General features: G+C 44.1%; 1 protein-coding gene across 1 annotated transcript in view; it reads left to right on the plus strand.

Annotated features, from left to right (window-relative positions):
- The first annotated feature begins 1,693 nt into the window (after positions 1–1,693).
- The window catches only part of lrrk1 (leucine-rich repeat kinase 1), a 93,039-nt gene continuing 73,088 nt past the window's right edge, over positions 1,694–21,644 (plus strand). Inside the window, exons 1-3 of the mRNA XM_082530601.1 lie at positions 1,694–2,049; positions 4,101–4,199; positions 12,254–12,444. Coding sequence (XP_082386727.1) covers positions 4,130–4,199; positions 12,254–12,444 — 261 coding nt within the window. The 5' untranslated portion in view covers positions 1,694–2,049; positions 4,101–4,129. The remainder of the gene's footprint in view (positions 2,050–4,100; positions 4,200–12,253; positions 12,445–21,644) is intronic.

Consider the following 21,644-nt stretch of genomic DNA (forward strand, 5'->3'; position numbering starts at 1 on the left):
TGGCTCCGTAAGAAGCATTTGAAAGTCCTGGAGTGGCCTAGCCAGTCTCCAGACCTCAACCCCATAGAAAATCTGTGGCGGGAGTTGAAAGTCCGTGTTGCTCGGCGACAGCCCCAAAACATCACTGCTCTCGAGAAGATCTGCATGGAGGAATGGGCCAAAATACCAGCTACTGTGTGTGCAAACCTGGTAAAGACCTATAGTAAACGTTTGACCTCTGTTATTGCCAACAAAGGTTATGTTACAAAGTATTGAGTTGTATTTTTGTTATTGACCAAATACTTATTTTCCACCCTGATTTACCAATAAATTCTTTACAAATCCTACCATGTGGATTCATGGATTTTTTTTTCACATTCTGTCTCTCACAGTTGAAGTGTACCTCTGGTGCAAATTACTGACCTCTGTCATCATTTTAGGTGGGGGAACTTGCACAATCGGTGGCTGACTAAATACTTTTTTGCCCCACTGTATGCGTACCGAACCAAAAGCACTGTATGAACGGTTCAATATCAATACGAGTGTCGTTGCACCCCTAATATATATATATATATATATATATATATATATATATATATATATATATATATGTATATGTGTGTGTGTGTGTGTGTGTGGAGAGAGAGAGAGAGAGTATGCAAATGGCTAACAAGCAGCCATTATGATTTGTCATACAATGACAATAGGAGGCAAATCAACAATCAGTGTCTGTCTACTGCTTACTAAGATAGACCAGTGGCTAACAAACGTAAGCAGAAATGTTATCTTGTTCAGGATACATGTTATACATAATACCTGTCATTATCCAATGACACATCTGCTTACCTGTATCTTTTGATAGTTTCTCCTCCTCCTTTTTTCTCTTTTTTTTGTACACTGAGCACCTGATGGCTTTAACCTTTTCTTGTCAATCTTCCGCTGGTGTTCATTTTGCACTCCAGTATCAACACCCATCCCCAAACCCGAAAATCACCACAACATAACCTAACAGACCTACACCTTAGTGCAGAGATTCGATTAGTATAGGGTTTTTTTTTCTGGGATTTCGTACAGCCCAGGAAGAAATAATTAATACATAATAGGCTTGAACTGACAACATTATGAATGAAATGTGCTCTATTTGGAAGCACCCTGCCCCCTCCCCTTTCGAGAGGTTGTGTGATAGACCTCAGCAGCACAGCATCGGCAGCAAGCAGGCGCACTGAGGGCTCACTTTTCGCATATGTGTGACAGAATTTAGAAAACACATCGGTGCAAATTATAAATCTATATCATAATGTATTCTGTTTTTGTGGTTGTTGCTTTCTTTTATTTACTTTTATTTTGCGAGCTGGTTATTAAATGCCAGAGAATCCCTCGCCCCTCCTCCCTGTGCGGCAAGCAGCAGGCGCACCTCGCCGTGTCGCCCATATCAAAAACACTGTGTGAGGCCATCAGTCCACGAGACCAAGCTTAGGTTAAAACTGGATCATGCAACAAAACAACGATCGCAAAAAACACTTATCAAATCTGCACAATCCCTGAAAAAGAAAATGCCAATTTCAGACCTCAACAGGTGCTCTGGGGAACCATCCTAACCGTTGTTTTTGCGCATGCGCACAACACGAAATTAAGTGGCGAACCATCCTACCTTTGTGAATATGAGCTAGAATCATACTTGAACCGCTAAAAGTCAGTGCCAAACCATGCTATCTTTGTGAATGTTACCTCCAAGCATACTTTAACGGGTAAAATGAAGTGGCAAACCGTCCAGGCTTTATAATTATGAGCTACAAGCATACTCTGATGGGCAAAAGCGTTTCTACAAGCCTTTACAACCCTTCTGGACCTTATTTTGAAAAACACACCAGGCATCCATATTATTTTGAAAATTAATACCGGAAATCTCTGTGTTAAACAACCCGACTGCTCAAAATTCGTCCGGAGTGGAAAGTTTTTTCGTGGAATCAGGAAGTCCAGTAAAAGATTGTTGTGAGGTAATCCGCGGCTGGTATATACAGCAACGCTGCAAAACCCTCTCTGCCTCTCACTGGACCTTTCAGGCATGCGGTAAGTTGGATATTAATGCGGTGCTAAGACGTGCTGTGTCTCGTGGTAAGCAGGAACCACTAACTCAGAGTTACTGTTAAAAAAAAAGTAACAAAGCTGTTTTTCAAAGTCTGCCCCATTTTCTGTGACATGTCCCACAAATGAAAGCACCTTGTGTTCCAGCAGTCATTGTTGTTGTTATTATCGATATTATTCAGAAGTTGGCTAGGGGTATAAAAATTGCTGCGCAGCTACACACAGCAGAGACATGCACAGACATTTGGACTGTCAGCGGCTACAGTCACAGTCGTTATACCTCATGTTGGCACTCCAGACTAACGCTAGAAAATGCAGCATGGAACACATGCAGGGGCCTGTCCTTCCAGCTTTCTGTTGCCTGAGGTATTTACCAACCACAGTTATAGGCCATCTTCCAGATGCGCACCTGGATGTTTGGTATTTCATGCTAGATACTGGTTATGACTCCCACTAGTGCTCAGTCTCCTCCTTTCCGTTTACTGTACAGTCTCAAGGTGCTGGACTTGGGGTGAAACTCTGTAAGGACCTTCCTTGTCTGTGCTTCCTATGGCCAACAGGGTATCTGACTAACAGTAGGGTGTAGGCGTAGATTGCCCAGATCTTGTCCTTCCCAATCATCCGACTTCTCGGGACATTGCCTGACCCTCTGCAGGTATTTGGTGTTTGTCGCTTTCCTAGTAGTCTCTTCATGGTTCCCATTTACCTGTGCGATTCCCAGGTGCTTGTAGCTGTCCTGTGTTACTGCAGTGTTGTCTTCTGGTTGTGCGATTCCTCAGTTTTGACTATTAACAACTGCTGTAGTTGGTAGAGCAGGGCGATATGACCAAAATATTTATCAGGATATAGGGCTGTTCGATATAACGATATATATCTGTCTGTACTGATGACAGGACATCTCCTTGGTAAATCCCACACTTGGCAGCTTGTGCTGTTGGCTTGAAGTTGGCCTCTAGTGTTGTTCGCGACATCACCATCCTTTTTAGTGCTCTGCTCGTGTAGTGAGCCATATGTCTGTTTATCTTAGGCACTATGATGCCTGATAGGACATTACATGTGGTCCTGAGGCAGGTTATTGGCTGTTAGTTAGATGAAACCGGTTCCTTCTGGGGATCCTTGGGGATCAGAATTGGAACACAGACACAGCAGCTTGGCATCCTCTCTACCTCTGTGCCCCCATCAAACACATGTGGTTATTGATGATGTGAGTCCTGGTAGGAGTAGTAGGATAATCCTACAGCACCATACTTCTTGCTCATATTTAGCCATATCATGTCAAATGTATAGGGCAACGCTACAATGTGCAAATGGATGACAGCGTGTTGACTGAAGGCAGAGAGAACCGCAAGCAACAACAATAATGATGGATTGCATTTATATAGCGCTTTTCATGGCACCCAAAGCGCTTTACAATGCCACTATTCATTCACTCTCACACACTGGTGGAGGCAGCTACGGTTGTAGCCACAGCTGCCCCGACAGAAGCGAGGCTGCCATATCGCGCCATCGGCCCCTCTGGCCATCACCTGTAGGCAGAAGGGTATCAAACCGGTTACAGATGCGATTCCCAACCCCCTGAGCCCCGGTCGCTCCAACAGAAGATAACTGTAGTATAAGCCTGGCAGAGCATCTCAAGGGAGTTTATACTTTAGATAGTTATGAGGACTAAGGACTTTCATCCAAGTATTAAAAACAATCCATATTTAATGATTTTATGTATTCTGTTAAATGGGCCAATAAGATTTTTGTTAAATTGTGGCCTGCGCTTCACAATTTCTCCAAATACTAAACATTTCATGCAATGCCTTTGTTCAATACTTTGAATTCAACCTGAAAGTCTGTTCTTTGATTTTGATCTTTTAGCACACTTAGTTGTTGTTTTGTATTATTTGGGCTGCACAGCTAATTGTGCCTAATCAACTGGTAGAATGACCTTTTTTAATGAATTCAAAGAGTATGTGTTTGTTCTACATCACAGCAACCTTGTCTGTGTGCAGGCTGACAGGTATATTTAGGCCTCCTCTTTCCTTTAACAGTGGTTAACCTAACTAGTAGCTCCAGAAGAATGTCCTACTGGTCTGTTGGTCTTCACCGGGACTCTGGAGACATTCCCAGCAACATGGAGCAAAAAAGCAGTAAGTAACCTTCCCAGCATCTTATGTGTGTCTCTCTTATGTACATGGCTGGTTTGCTTGGTTTTCTTGATGCAGTCGTGGCCTCATGAGGCAGGTTGAGAAAGGACGTTACTGCAAACTGAAATGTAGCTATGTGTGAAGTGGCAGCAGCACTTCTTTCTTTTAGAAAAAGAAGAACTGAAACTATGATGGTTTCAAAAGTGTTATTTTTTGCCATTTGTATATGAAGTAAACTGTGCACCCTGACATCTCGCTTAACACATGTAAGCATCTTCTAGATTTTCTTCCTGCCAAATACAGCATGTTTCACTCTGCAGTGTGTGGCAAATGATAATAGATGACGTGGGATTAGGTAGGAGAACAGTGGAACATTGTAAACTGGTTTGTAGTCAATTTGATTACTCCTTTTTTCCCCACTGTAACGAGGAACCTAATGTGTTTGTATCTTTTGACTTCCTGACTATAATACGACAGACATTCAAATTAATTTAGCGTTAAAAAAAAAGAAGAAGAAGAAGAAAAAAAAGACATTTTGCTTAAACTTTATAAACTTGCATAATAATATATAGTCAAAGGAGCTTGCAAAGAAAAGCGTCTGGACTTCTTAAGTTGCTTGAAGACTCTCCACTATTTGACCTTAGAACTGAAGCAGCTTCTCGGATGAGAGGTGAAACGTCTTCAAGCAACTTAAAGAAGTCCAGACGCTTTTCTTTGCAAGCTCCTTTGACTACGATGACCTGGATGACTGAGAACCTTCACAGACATAATAATATATAAGTTAGGAACCCATCAATCTGGGCAGGTTTTCCTTATCACAAAGGAATCTCACCCAATAATGTAACACAGTCCTGCACATTACAGTTACAAAGCTTCTTCAGCTACATGTGTGCCGGGCACACAGAAAAGAAATGATTAAACAAACTTTATTAATCCCTGAGGAAGTTCATTGATCACAGTAGTGCGCTACTCCTACTCACAAAAAATAAAACATTCATCAGCCAGAGCCTGATCTTCAACAGGTAACACAAGCAGTGAGGAGCAGCCAGGGTTAAAGCCTATTTCTACTTGTTCATGGTTCTGAAGTAGAATCACTGTGGCGGTCGCTTTAAAGTATCTTTGGGCTGATATGCATGCTTGCTTTGTGTTTTACAGGTTCTCTGTTCATATGAGTGTAAAAAAACAAACAAAAAAACTGAAGGAAAGATTGCATATCTGTCCTTACTAGGATAGAGATTTGTGTTGATGTGTGCAACTGTAACAAAAGATTTGTTTTATAGGCTGGTAAATATGTGACAATGCGTTTTAGTTGATTTTTCAGAGTAACGAGAGAGTGGTGTAACAAATTACTTTCGCCAGCAAGTAATTGAGTAATAGACTGCATGAAGAAAAGTCAGAAAACATGTGTAATAATTTACTTTGGTGGAGTAACACTGCTGTTCAGGTGGCTAATTTCCAGAATTTTGGCAATGGCTCTAAATTGTTCTGTCTTATATGGTAGCATTTTTAGGGAAGTACATCACACCTTCATTACAGCCCAGTTTCCCAGTTGCACTAAAAATCCCCCACCCAATAACACTCCCTGGTTGATGCCCCCGCCCACTGGTGCATTGGTGGTTCTGTGTCTGGGTGCCCGGGTGTGTATTGGCTCCCTCCCAGCAGCTGTTTGCTGGGGCCTGGGTGACCCCTCCTGGGCCTCTCAGCTCTTCTCTTGGTGGGTGGTGCGATTGCCTCTGCAGTCATCCTCTTTGGGCTCTTGTGCTCTGGGAACTTGTCTTGATTATGGAAGCTATCGTCCAAAACAGCTTTTTGACTATAAATTTTTCCCCTCAGCTGTAGATGCAGATGGTTTATTGTCATCAACCCACGGAGCAAGCGGGTGGTATAGATGTCTGAGTTTGTGAATGTGATTACCAGAGTACAAGGAAACAGTAAATTGACACCATAGGTGAATCTAATTAAAAAGATCTTGGATGAGCTCGAATCTAAGTGACCTCAACCTCATGGTCAGAGGTCAAGTTTTCTGAAAATCTTGTGAATTGAATAATTTGATAACACAGCGACATGGGACTTTGAAATCTAATAGGGGGCAGCTCTGATGGTTGCCATTTTTCTTCTTCTTTTTTACAGCTTAGAAACTGTAATCATAACTTGTAGTTGCTGTTCGGTGGGCACTTTAACATGGTGATCTGACTTGTTTTTGGATCCAGCCTCAGGCGACTATACCTTGAACTGTGGATTTTGGCACATCTATGCGAGCTTAATTTTTTTGGCCCAAATGTCGTCAAGTAGAGAACTGTGAAATGCTACGGGCTCATTAAAGTTATAAATAAAATTCTCTTTTTCACTTTTAAGTTTTGTTTTCATTTCCAGTTTTTGGCTACATTAAGACAAGCAGAACAATATTGTCATCCCTTATGTACCAGGTTTGTTAGAGAAACTCATGAGTCTTTTCCAAGCACAACATCCCAGTGTACTTCAGACTCAGCCACACACTGAGATAGAAATTGGTTCATCCGAAAGAAAAACACTCCCAAAAACAAACGTAACAACAAGTGTATGCTGTACAGTGCAGCGAGGAATGCTCAGACCAAACAGCCACTTCATAAACACATGGCACAACACACAACGCCTAATGCCCACTCATATCTTGGGTCATTTGATCAGTAAGTCAGATGATAGGCTGGGGCAAGGTCTCACAATGGGTTCACCTGAAACCTTGGGTGATTGTGACCCACACCCGTTTTCACACTTTGGCTCGTGTGATTAGGCAGAGGATCAATTGGGGGTCCAGGACCCTCTTAGGATCACTCCTAAAAAGCCTTAAATTTGGGAGTCTCCACCATTTGGTCTTAGAACTGAAGAAGCTTCTGGGATGAGAAATGAAACGCCTTCAAGAAACTTAAAGAAGTCCAGAAACTTTTCTTTCCAAGCTCCTTAGGCTAATTCACTGTACAAATTTGTCAATCTTTGTTTACACTTGTAGATCATATAATATGCATTTGTAATGGTTTTGAGGGGTATTTCTCTATGGATGCATCAGAGACCAACTCGCGGTTTGTATCTTGGCCAATGATACTTGGCATGCAAATGTGCAAGTGGAAAAAAGTAGTATTAAATATTTTTTTAAAATACACATTGAAGGACACATCCTGGTCAAAACCAATTCAAAGATTCCTGACAGTGTTCGTGGAGGCCAAGTTTATGCCACCCAGAGTAAGTATCTGGTTGGATACCATAATTGTACGTTTTTTAGGCCGAGTACAATAATCTGTTTTTTCTGAATTTAGAAGCAGAACATTGTCTTATAAGGTGTGAAAAGCATGTGGGTCATTATTAGCAGAAGTTTCAGGTGAAACCATTGCCTCAGCCTGTCATGTGACCCATTGAGATCAACTGACGCAAGATGTGAGTGGATGTTAAGGTGCCTGGAAATACCTCGAACTGTCCACCATTTGGTCTTAAAACAGAAGAAGCTTTTCAATGTCTTCAAGAAACTTAAAGAACAAGAAGCCTGGTTGCTTTTCTTCCCAAGCTCCTTGGGTTACCACGACCTGGATGAGAACCTGCACAGGCATTTGAGTTCCCTGTGCAACTCCAGAATTAACAGCATGCATTTCTTTTTTCTTTAAATAATAAAAATCTGAGTGGAATCTTGAATGTTGACATTGATACGAGAATATTAGTGTTTGGGTTTTTTCCCCATTTTTAAATAGTAATGTTTTTTTAATGATGTATAGAAGTACAGTAAAAAGTGCTTCTTAACATCTGCCATCAGAGACAATCTTTGTTGTGCTTTAGATTAGATTAGATAGAACTTTATTAATCCCTCGGGTGGGTTCCTCTGGGAAATTCGATTTCCAAAAAAGCACAGCACCGACAGAAGTTACAGAGTTACAGAATAAAATATATATATATATATATATATATATATATATATATATATATATATATAAAAACACAACACGTGTAGCCAAGCATCTCACTGATCACTGCTGCCGTATTGTAGATCAGCTTGTTAGTGTCGGTAATCGTGGTTAGCAGCTGGATAGCGTAGTGGTTAGACTACACGCCTTTGGAACAGAGGATCGCAAGTTCGATTCCTGCCTGGGGCGTCTGTATCCAGTAAGGGTCCTAAGGCTAGACCCCCTATGCTAAGCGAGCCTACCGCAGACATGAGCGAGACAAATAAATATGAAGGCATGCCGGCTCGGACGTCGCCCGGATCAACAAGGTCCGCGTCAGGTGTTGAGGAACCAGGGCACCCTGACGAAAAGTGGGCTACTGGAACAAGAAGGCATCGGTGGGCAAGAGACGAAAACAGGGCGTTGTTGGAATGCTACTACGCAAGTAACCCCGGCGGAAGGGGCTACATGAATAGGATGAGGGACCTATGGATTCTTCGATACCCAACATCCACAATGACGGCGAAACAACTAGTAGCTCAGTGTTCCAACATTCGAAAGAAGGGACTGCTCTCACAGCTAGAGATTGACGAGGTACAACACAAATGCTACAGCAAGGAGGAGTCAGGACGCCAGGTCAGGGGGGCGATATCATCACCCCCACCCGAGATTGGGTACAAGCTTGAAACCTGGATCCCCCGTAGCCGGTTACCAAGATTACGTGAAGTACCCTCAGAAGGTCTGCTAGATGATGTTAATGCAGCACTACGGGCAATGCCTACAACCACGATTACCGACACTAACAAGCTGATCTACAGGTCAATAACTACCGACCAATAACCTGCCTCAGTACTACATGGAAGCTCCTGTCAGGCATCATATCGGCTAAGATGAACAGGCACATGGGTCAGTACATGAGCGGGACACAGAAAGGAATTGGCAAAAATACCAGAGGCGCAAAACACCAGCTACTGGTAGACAGAACAATCAGCCGAGACTGCAAGACCAGACTGACCAACCTGTGCACTGCCTGGATTGATTACAAGAAGGCCTATGACTCAATGCCCCACAGCTGGATACTGGAATGCCTAGAATTGTACAAGATCAATGGGACCCTAAGAGCCTTCATCAGGAACTCAATGGGGATGTGGCGTACAACACTAGAGGCCAACTCCAAGCCCATAGCACAAGTCACCATCAAGTGCGGGATCTACCAAGGAGATGCTCTGTCCCCACTGCTGTTCTGCATAGGCCTGAACCCCCTCAGTGAGATCATTAACAAGACTGGCTACGGATACCGACTACGGAACGGAGCAGTTGTCAGCCACCTCCTGTACATGGATGACATCAAGCTGTATGCCAAGAGTGAACGAGACATCGATTCACTGATCCACACTACCAGGCTATACAGCAATGACATTGGAATGTCGTTCGGACTGGAGAAGTGTAGTCGGATGGTATCAAAGAGAGGGAAGGTAGTCAGAACTGAGGGGATTGAACTACCAGAAGGCAACATTGCAGACATAGAGGACAGTTACAAGTACCTGGGGATCCCGCAGGCAAATGGGAACCATGAAGAGGCCGCTAGAAAGGCTGCAACCACCAAGTACCTGCAGAGGGTCAGGCAAGTCCTGAGGAGTCAGCTGAATGGTAAGAACAAGATCCGGGCCATCAACACCTACGCCCTGCCCGTGATCAGGTACCCTGCTGGGGTAATAGGCTGGCCAAAGGAGGAGATAGAAGCCACTGACATAAAGACAAGAAAGCTCCTTACCATGCATGGAGGGTTTCACCCCAAGTCCAGCACCCTGAGGCTGTACGCTAAGCGGAAGGAAGGGGGCCGGGGACTGGTGAGTGTCAGCACCACAGTCCAGGATGAGACAACGAACATCCAAGAATACATTGGGAAGATGGCCCCAACTGACCGAGTGCTCAGTGAATACCTCAGGCAGCAGAAACCCAAGAAAGAGGAGGGAAACGAGGAACCATCATGGAAGGACAGGCCCCTGCACGGTATGTACCACCGGCAGATAGAGGAGGTGGCCGATATCCAGAAATCCTACCAGTGGCTGGACAAAGCTGGACTGAAAGACAGCACAGAGGCACTAATCATGGCAGCACAAGAACAAGCTCTGAGTACAAGATCCATAGAGGCTGGGGTCTATCACACCAGGCAAGACCCCAGGTGCAGGCTGTGTAAAGATGCCCCAGAGACAATCCAGCACATAACAGCAGGGTGCAAGATGCTAGCAGGCAAGGCATACATGGAACGCCATAACCAAGTGGCCGGCATAGTGTACAGGAACATCTGTGCCGAGTATAACCTGGAAGTCCCGAGGTCAAAATGGGAGATGCCCCCAAGGGTGGTGAAGAATGACCGAGCTAAGATCCTGTGGGACTTCCAGATACAGACGGACAAAATGGTGGTGGCTAACCAACCGGACATAGTGGTGGTAGACAAACAGAAGAAGACGGCCGTAGTGATCGATGTAGCGGTTCCGAATGACAGCAATATCAGGAAGAAGGAACACGAGAAGCTGGAGAAATACCAAGGGCTCAGAGAAGAGCTCGAGAGGATGTGGAGGGTGAAGGTAATGGTGGTCCCCGTGGTAATCGGAGCACTAGGTGCGGTGACTCCCAAGCTAGGCGAGTGGCTCCAGCAGATCCCGGGAACAACATCGGAGATCTCTGTCCAGAAGAGCGCAGTCCTGGGAACAGCTAAGATACTGCGCAGGACCCTCAAGCTCCCAGGCCTCTGGTAGAGGACCCGAGCTTGAAGGATAAACCGCCCGCAGGGGCGTGCTGGGTGTTTATAATATAATAAAATATATATATATATATATATATATATATATATATATATATATATATATATATATATATATATATATATATATATATGAGACAATATAAATAAAATATACGAAGAGAATAAATAGGAATAGAAATAAAAATACAAGTGAATTGCACATTTCAAGTATTGAGTCTATTGCACTGTTGACTATTTACAAAAGTATTGCACAAAAGGTATTGTACAGTGAGGTGAAGAGGCACTACAGCTTAGTTGTTCCCCCCTCCTTTGTCCTCCTGTTTCCCCTCCCTCTCCCCTCCAGAGAGGAGTTAAACAGTCTGATGGCGTGTGGGACAAAGGAGTTTTTAAGTCTGTTAGTTCTTGTCTTGGGGAGAAGCAACCTGTCACTGAACAGACTCTTCTGGTTGTTAATGGCCGTGTGCAGAGGATGCCCAGCATTGTTCATAATGTCCATCAGTTTCTTTAGTGTCCTTTTCTCTGCCACTGTCACCAGAGTGTTCAGCTTCATGCCGACCACAGAGCTAGCCCTCCTGATCAGTTTCTCCAGCCTGGATGAGTCCTTCTTTGCTGTGCTGCTCCCCCAGCACACCACAGCATAGAAAAGTACTCCAGCAACCACTGACTGGTAAAACATCCTCAGGAGCTTCCTGCAGATGTTAAAAGACCTCAGCCTCCTGAGGAAGTACAGTCGGCTTTGGCCTTTTCTATACAGGTGCTCTGTGTTGCATGACCAGTCCAGTTTATTGTCCACCCACAGCCCGAGGTACTTGTACTTGTTGACCACCTCCACCTCCTCCCCCTCTATCTGAACCGGCAGTGGACCTTCTCTGGACCTCCCGAAGTCCACAACCAGTTCCTTAGTCTTTGAGGTGTTGAGTTGCAGGTGGTTTGTGTGACTCGAAGCGACAAAGTTCCTCACCAGACTTCTGTACTCCTCTTCCTGATCATCCCAGATACACCCCATGATGGTTGTGTCGTCTGCAAACTTCTGAATGTGGCATAATTCAGAGTTGTAGCAGAAGTCAGAGGTGTACAGGGTGAAGAGAAGAGGGGACAGCACAGTTCCCTGTGGTGCTCCTGTGCTGCTGACCACTGTGTCAGACGTGATGTCCTTCAGCCTGACGTACTGTGGTCTGTCGGTGAGAGACACAAAACCCCTTTAGCTCATACCATGAGCGTACTCTTTAAATAAGATGACCCAGTTCTGGGTGCATGCTAATAACAGGGTTACAGTAATACAGTGTTTAACCGGCCACAGGCCTCTGTAAAGTCCAGATCCTAGTTACAAATGCACTTTATTTTTTCTCTTTTCATTTTTTGACTGTCCTGTTTCCTGACAGGCCCTGGGGAGGATATGGGAGCAAAGGTGTCATTGGTGGAGGATACTGGGCCCTGTTCTACACTGCTAACTCACCCCACTTTTAAAAACATCCAGGCAGCATATGAAGATGGAGAGGAGGACGTTGCCAGGGAGCTGATTCAACAAGCATGCTGTGTGGTGTGCAGTGCTGGGACACCGCGCATTGATGGGGTAAGTATCACTACACTGCTGTGTAGGCTATAAATATAAAATCTCTTATGCAAGTTTGGATCTAGTGTTACAGTGGTACGCTGGTAAGTATGTGCCTAAATTACAAATAAATATAATTTATAATAAATAATTTATGAATGCAATTATAAATTAAAATTGACTGTTATTGTAAAGTACTGAAAATTCTTTATAGAGTAAAAAAAAATCAAATACGAGTATTTGTATATACACATTAGGGACTGATAAGAATTTAGCCATTCCACTTTGAGCGCCACCACCAATGACTGTTTTCTGCAGTCATTGGTCACCACCATCTCTAAGCAGTATATTAAAGACATTCACACAAATTAATTACATGCTGAGTCAAGTAGTGAATGGCTTCCACTTTGGTGGCCTCAGGGTCGCTTCTCTGCCTTTTGTGGACGTGGTTCAGTTAGCTTCATTAGGCGGTTGCGTCCATTACACATTGGAGCGTTAAGTGTTGAGACCCTTTGCTACAATCCATATCCAAGGCCATAGTTATTCAGTATTCAACTGCTACAACAGCAGTTTTCAGCTCGTGACTCTGTTTCTCTCTGGAAATGGGCAGGCAGTAAAACAACTACTAGCCCAGGAACTCCTCCTAATTCCTGGGAACTATCATATCCCAGCAGAGGGATATCAAAGCAGAGAATGTGCTTCCTGCACCAGCTGGCAAAAATAAACAAAAACTGCCAAAGTCATTAATGGTGCAGTTTTTCTTCTCCATCAGTGAATCTATCCTCCTCTGTCACCATCTGGCATGCTGTTGCCTCTACCAAGGACAAAGGCAGACAGTAGCATGTCATCTGCTCTGCTGAGAAGGTGATTGGGTGCAACCTGCCTTGCCTACAAGATCTGTACACCACCAACACACTAAGAAGTGCAAGGAGGATTGCTGCCGACCCCTCACACCCTGGTCATGAACTGTTTGTGACACTCCCCTCTGGTGGAAAGCTGCCCATCAGAAGCAACACCTCACAGCATGACAGTAGTTTCTTTCCCCACGCTGTGGGACTACTTAACAATGCACCCTCACCCTGATCACTACTTCATTAAAGTAACACACACTACTTCATTTGCCACACCCACATACCTCTGGGTAACACACCTGCCTTGGGGGCAGGTGTGTTACCTAAGGAGCTTGGAAAGAAAAGCGACTGACTTTCTTTAATTCTTTAAGCGAAGTGAAACATCTTCAAGAAATGTATAGAAGTCCCGTCACTTTTTTCCAAGCTTCTTGGATCACCATGACCTGGATGACTGAGAAGCGTTACAGGTATATTGTAATGAAATTTCCAGATGAATTTTTGAAGTCTTGTGTTTGGTCTTTAATGGATTTTTTTTCTTATTTCTTGGGGATATTGCTTTCATTGTGACTGGCGACAGCAATAATTTTGAGTTGGTTTAGGTTATGAATGAAATGCACTATATGGACAGAAGCACAAGGCCACCTGCACTTCTATAGAAGCTGCTTAGACATGGACCCACTTTTTCGCATATGTTTACAAAGGCGGAGTGCATGGCTAGGGCAAAGAAGTTTGGAAATACGTGGGGGAGGGCCAGACACATTCTGTCAGAGCAAATGTAACAGTTTCCAGTTTCATTTGGCGTCTATGGTAGTTATAATGGAATATCTACAAAACTCATAATTATAATTATATGTCTCACCTGTACTACAAGTGACAAATAACGAGACATGTCAGTCAGAGACTGCTAACAATGGTGGTTGTTGTTGTTCTCTGTTCCAGCAACGACAGGAACAGGTGAAACAGGAAATATACTTGCCATTGCACTAAGACAGAGATTCATAACTGGAGAGAGGTTTCACAATTTTATTTTATTATAACGTTATGACGTGGTAATGTTGTGAAACTCTGTGCAAGTATAGCAGGGTATCTGGAGGCGGAAAAAATAAAAACGTTATTTTGTGGCACAGTCGCCAAGCTTGAAAAACCAAAAATCTATTTATAGGTGTGAATGGATGGAGATGCACATCAATTTATATTTCAAAATGATATCTGGTCTATTTACTAAGAGGACGACTGTCATCAAGGCAGCAACCTGTTTTACTCATGGTGTGTCACAGTGTCACTAAGACGAAGGTGAATCCAACACAATCTAAGCAACTAAGGTGTAATCATAATAAAATTAAAGGACTTGGCATAAGATATTGACACAACACACCTAAAAGTTAAGCTATTATGCACAGGTTACTTATTACACCCAGTAACAAGCCCACTGGGGGGTGTTATAATATAACTGCAAATGGATAAACATCAGTTTCACAAAAATCTGTGCTATCCTGCTATCTCTCACCATCTGCTATAGAGAAATATTATGTTTGAGTAAACAAAACCCCAATTGATATCAATTTATGTGTTTAGAAAACATTTGTTAAGTTTTAATGTGCTTGTTTGTGTCTGATTGAGACCCCCTGTCTGATTCTAGTTGACTATGCTCCACCTGTGAGGCATGTGAATGAGTCTTATTGGATTTAAATATAAAGCTCATTGAGTACAGAATGCTGATTTTGGTTCCATTAGTTGGATATGTTCTTTAGGACTAAGGACCTCAGCTCTTTTATTCTTTATCCAAGCCTGTCTAATGTTTTTCATGGAATTTTTCCACGTGCCATCTTTAGGCTGGATGCATTTTGAGGATTTGCTAATTATTACATTAAGGACTTTCCATTCAGTTCAGTTGTATTTATACAGCGCCAAATCACAACAACAGTCTCCTCAAGGCGCTTTATATTGTAAGGTCGACCCTACAATAATACATTCAGAGAAAAAAACCAACAATCATATGACCCCCTATGAGCAGCACTTTGGCAACAGTGGGAAGGAAAAACTCCCTTTTAACAGGAAGAAACCTCCAACAGAACCAGGCTCAGGGAGGGGCGGGGCCATCTGCCGCAGCCGGTTGGGGTGAGAGAAACCCCACTTAACTTTCCAAACATGCACTATATTATCAGAAACGTATGCTTATCTGCTTTCACACACATGAACTTGAGTGACATCCCATTCTCATTCCTTGCATAAGGTTTAATATGATGTCAGCCCACTCTTTATTGTTCTCCTGGCAACCGCCAAACCCATATACATCCAATTGCTTGCAGACCGAAAAACATGATTACCTCTAGAGAGTACTTTTCCACTGCTCTAGAGTCCAGTGGGGGAGTGTTTTACATCACTGCATCTGATGCTTTGCGTTGCACTGGGTGATGTAAGCCTTGGATCCAGGTGCTCGTCTATGGAAGCCCATTCCATGAAGTTCTTTATGCACTGTTGTTGACCTTATCTGAAGGCCACATGAAGATTGGAAGTCTGTAGCGATTGACTCTGCAGAAGTTTGGCGACCTCGGTGGACAATGTAAGTTGGCATCTGCTTATCCTGCAGATATATGGTAATTATGATTCAGTAAAAGGACTAGATGTTACAATCCCTGATAATGCATTGCTTTAAATGGAGAGAATCTTGAAGGATGGCTGTTATGAGGAAAGGCAGCCATGAATTATAATTACGTAGTAAACAAAAAGTGTGATGTAACTCCAAACATGTTTTATATTTTAGATTCTTCAAAATAGCCACCCTTTGCTCTTCGCATTCTCTCCATGAGCTTCGTGAGGTTATCACCTGAGATTTTTTTTCTGACAGTCTTGAAAGAGTTCCCAGAGATGCTGAGCACTTGTTGGCCCTTTTGCCTTCACTCTGCGGTTCACCTCAAACAATCTTGATTGGGTTTAGGTCTGCTGACTGTGGAGGCCAGGCCGTCTGGTGCAGCACTCATCACTCTCCTTCTTGGTCAAACAGCCCTGGAGGTGTGTTTGGGGTCATTTATGCTGTTGAAAAATAAATGATGGTCCAACTAAATGCAAACCAGATCCCCAACAGTGTCACCAGCAAAGCACCATCACACCACCTCCTCCATGCTTCACGATGGGAACTGTGTATGTACCTGTTACGTTCTGGTCCCGGCAAGCAATCAAACGCAACAAAAGTTTTGCCCCACTCACTTCCCACCCACGCACAAACCCCAACAAAGACACCTTTGTCAAGTATTTAAGCAGCCATTTATTTTCATCGGCAGTGAGCAATGCCAAAACAATAAACAAAACCCCCTAAAACCCACTCCCTACACTTCCCTAGAAAAAAAGAAAAGAAAAACAAAAGACAAGTCTCTTACCTAATTACCTAACGAAAAACAGGAGAAAACTTGTTCAACAAAAGAAACGGCTTCTCACGCCTACTAGGCTGCGACAGTGAAAGTTATACAGCAAAGGTACAAAAAAAAAGTGACCGCCACTTGTTAACCTATTTACAATTATTTACATGGCAAGGCTAGAGGTACACGTGAATACTCCAGCCTGCACTACAATAACAACACACACAACTCCGTGATCGAGTCAACGGGGTTCCCCAAAAGCACTCCCAGGTGACTGTCATCCGGACGTTAAGTACTGGAGGTGGTCCATCAATTATCCAGTCGGAAGGTGTGTAGAGACTCCACCCAGATACCTAGCAGCCACGCCCAGGTGTCCACCTCCTAGGAGAGAAAAAAGGGAAAATACCGCCACCATCCTCCGGTGGGAGGCACAACACCAACAAACACATCACTGGGTCATAACAGTTTCCCCCACCCAAAAAAAATCAAACATCCAACCCCACACAAAGATGTTTGATTTACGACCTAGAGAGGGCATCAGCCATAACATTCTCTAAGCTCTTATATATCGGATCTCAATGTTGAAATCCTGTAGGAGTAAGGACCAACGCATGAGGCGCTGGTTGCTGTTTTAGAAATGTTCTAGAAAAGAAACAGACTGGGTGGTCAATGCCATTTTCATCCTCCTGCACGAGCACTGCACCCGCCCCCAAAACACTGGCGTCCACCTCTGAATCCTTGGCCCCTCAGGAACCGCCCAGGGACACCAAAAGTCTCCAGATTGCGCTTTCGCTCCTCTGCCCACGTCAGTCTGAGCCCATTATCAGATGAGATGTTGTCAAAGAAAAACTTTGCTTTGTCATAGTAGCACTTTGGACCAAAATGATCCTCCCCTGAACTCAGCTGCAACCCCTCCTTTTCCCTTCCCTCAGAATTCCCATCTTTTAGGTTCAGCCCCTCCTGTAACTTCTTCTCAAGCGCCTCCTTAATGAATTGCGCGTTGGAGGAATCAAAATCAAAGTCTGTGTCAAATTTAAGGGTGGGAGATGGAGCATTAGCCACCATCAGCTGGCCTCTTCTGCGGTCCCTATGCCGTCGAGGTCCTTGTCTTTTTCTAGCAGGTGGCCTGGTTTCAGCATTTTGCTGCTGACTGTCCTGAAAAGTGAATCTACTTGGGTCTGATTGCATGGTGGCTTCAGCGACCCTTGTGGTTTGAATATTTGTTCTTCTCGTCCCCTTGGGCTGCCTCCTATTCTGCTGCTGCTGTTGCTGGGATCCACTCGCACCTCTCCTCTGCCTAAATGTCTTTACACTGACGGTTTGAACAGCCTTTGATGTGGCACGATCGAAACCACTGTTATCTGTAAGTGGTATATCGACTACTTCTGGCGACGGAAAAACTGTGCCGCCAGCTAGATCGTTTCCCAAGATGATGTCAATACCTGCAACCGGTAACTGGGGTCGCACCCCAAGCTTAACCTCACCAGACAAAAACTGAGACGAAAGCTGCACCAAGTGTAAAGGAACCCGTATTACACACATCCTAACTCCCCAGGCTAACACATCCGCCCCACAACAGGATTGAGCTGAAAACGGTAAGACCCCCTCACGAATGAGCGACTGTTTCGCACCAGTGTCTCGCAAAATACTGACAGGAGTCCGCCGATCTTCTCCTATCAAGGAAACAAAGCCGTTTGACACAAACGGCTTAAACTCCTTATCTACTTTATCATTTTCGGGTGCCATCACCTCCCCCCAAGTAGGAGAGTTTGTCTGTAGAAGGTTTATTGGGGAAGGAGATGTACCCTCCCTGGTCATTTCTTTTCTCTTCAGAGCAGGGCAAACCGCAATAAGGTGTCCCTGCTCATGGCAAAAAAAACACACGCGGTTCTCAACGGATGAGGGGATGGCACGGCGGGTGCCCCTTGGAGACCATCGGGGCGGGCCACCGGAAGACGGAAAACTGTGAGCAGGAGCCGAAAACACCACTTTATGGGTCAACACAAACTCATCAGCCCGTATAGCAGCAGCGGCGAGAGTCGTAACCTTCTGTTCGTTTAAATAGGTTACCACAGTGTCTGGTAGTTGATTTTTAAACTCTTCCAACGTCACCAACTCACGCAGGTCTTCCAAGGTTTTTACTTCCGTAGCATGACACCACTTATCAAACAGAGTTTTCTTTTCTCTGGCAAACTCCACATAGGTCTGGTTGGCGGATTTTTTCCCATCCCTAAATCTCTGCCTGTAAGCCTCTGGCACAAGCTCGTAAGCGCGCAGGACAGCAGCCTTCACCGTATCATAGTCAAAACTGTCCTCCAGAGAAAGAGCGGTGCATACCTCTTGAGCTTTCCCCACCAATCTACATTGGAGTAAAAGAGACCACACATCCTTTGGCCAGTGCAGCGCACCTGCGATACGTTCAAACACTGTGAAATACGAATCTACCTCAGTTTCCCGAAACGCCGGCACCATTTTGATGTGTTTACTCACATCAAAGCCACCACCTGGCATCGGGGCCGGTGGCTGCGGAGATGGCGACTGCGGGGATGATGACTCCGGGGAGGGCACCTGCGGGGATGGTGACTGCGGGGCTAACCGAGGTACAGGAGGACTGGCAGACACAGAGGCTCCCCTCTCTACCTCCAGAGCCCTGATCCTCAAGTGCATAGCGTCCACCTCCAACTGCTGTTTCTTTAGCTCCACCTCCTTAATGCGCAGCGTTAACCGCAGCTCCTCCACAGAAGGGCTAGGTGGAAAAGGGAGATTTTTCAGTGGGGCAGAAACACCCGCAACAGCCCCCAGCTCAACCCCCCCTGCAGGACCCGGCTCACCAAACAACCCCCTGTCCGTCAACTGGACACACAGGAGCTCCCTAAGCTCTTTCTTCTTCGCAGTCAACGGCACAGTCACATCAAAGAATTCAGCAACAAGCAAGAGGTCAGCCTTTTTACACCTGCCCAACTTCTCCGCAGACGGGCTCAGAGTGAAGTCCTCCAACTTAAACTCCATCCTAACACACACACACACACCCCCCACACAAGAAAAAACCGCCAACCAAGAAAACAAGCCACAAAAAGAACCACCAAAGGGACGAGCCCCCAATATGTTACGTTCTGGTCCCGGCAAGCAATCAAACGCAACAAAAGTTTTGCCCCACTCACTTCCCACCCACGCACAAACCCCAACAAAGACACCTTTGTCAAGTATTTAAGCAGCCATTTATTTTCATCGGCAGTGAGCAATGCCAAAACAATAAACAAAACCCCCTAAAACCCACTCCCTACACTTCCCTAGAAAAAAAGAAAACAAAAACAAAAGACAAGTCTCTTACCTAATTACCTAACGAAAAACAGGAGAAAACTTGTTCAACAAAAGAAACGGCTTCTCACGCCTACTAGGCTGCGACAGTGAAAGTTATACAGCAAAGGTACAAAAAAAAAGTGACCGCCACTTGTTAACCTATTTACAATTATTTACATGGCAAGGCTAGAGGTACACGTGAATACTCCAGCCTGCACTACAATAACAACACACACAACTCCGTGATCGAGTCAACGGGGTTCCCCAAAAGCACTCCCAGGTGACTGTCATCCGGACGTTAAGTACTGGAGGTGGTCCATCAATTATCCAGTCGGAAGGTGTGTAGAGACTCCACCCAGATACCTAGCAGCCACGCCCAGGTGTCCACCTCCTAGGAGAGAAAAAAGGGAAAATACCGCCACCATCCTCCGGTGGGAGGCACAACACCAACAAACACATCACTGGGTCATAACAGTACCATGCAGCTTTTCTGCTTCCCACAAAGACACAGCAGGTGGAATCAGAGATCCCAAATTTGGACTCATCAGACCAAAGCACAGATTTCCACTGGTCTAAAGTCCATTCCTTGTGTTTCTTGGTCCAAACAAATCTCTTCTGCTTGTTGCTTTTCCTTAGTTGAAGTTTCTTAGCAGCTATGTGACCATAAAGGCCTGATTCACACAGTCTCCTCTGAACAGTTGATGTAGAGATGTAGAGATGTATCTGCTACTGTGTGGCATTTATCTGGGCTCTAATCTGAGGTGCAGTTAACTTGTGGTTTCTAAGGCTGATGCCTCAGCATTGATCCTCAGCAGCAGTGGTGAGTCTTTGATGAATCTATTTGAAGTTATTTATCAACTTTTTCTTTGCTACATAATTCCATATTTTTTATGTCTTCAGTTTGTATCTACAATGTATAAAGTAGTAAAAAGAGAAAAACCACTGAATGTCCAACCTTCTGTGTGGTAGTGTTTATTTGAGTCTGTATATCTACTTTTGGCCTTGTGTGGCTTATAGAAATGAAATTCTAACTTGTATATACATTCTTTTTTTCATTTGTTTTCTTTTTGTCTTTTGTTTTTGAACGTTATAAAAGATGTATGGTGTGCAATCATTCCATCTTGGAAAAAGAACAATTCAGTGAACTCATTAAAAGTCTAATTGTTATGGAAATGTCTGACACCAAGGTTATCTGTTCAGTTAGCAGTGTTGGGCAAGTTACTTTGAAAAAGTAACTAATTATAGTTACTAGTTACTACTTAGAAAAAGTAACTGAGTTAGTAACTGAGTTACAAGATTCCAAAAGTAATTAATTACTTGAAAAGTAACTATTGTTACTTTAAAAAAAAAAAAAAAGTTTAACCCTCTGAGGTCCAGTTTTCACTACTTTTGATGTTTCCTGTAGTTTCCTCTACAAATCATACGCACAAGTTTTGCAAACAACAAAGTTATTTGCAGCCATTTAGCTTTTTTATAACCATTTCAAACTGTTTACATAACAATCAGGTGTTCTACATTCAAATTATTTGTGCCACTATAAGGGAGAACATCACAGCCTGATACTGCAGACAGCAGTCTCTCTCTCTCTCTCTCTCTCTCTCCTCACTCCCCCCCCCCCCCCCTCCCTCCCTCCCTCCTAAAACCAAATGTCATGTTGCCAGATCATTTGTTTGGATTGGTCGACATGGTGCATTTTCCCAACAAAACAAAGGGG

The sequence above is a fragment of the Aulonocara stuartgranti genome (genome assembly GCF_965226115.1).
Source record: "Aulonocara stuartgranti genome assembly, chromosome: 1".
Classification (NCBI taxonomy): Eukaryota; Metazoa; Chordata; class Actinopteri; order Cichliformes; family Cichlidae; genus Aulonocara; species Aulonocara stuartgranti.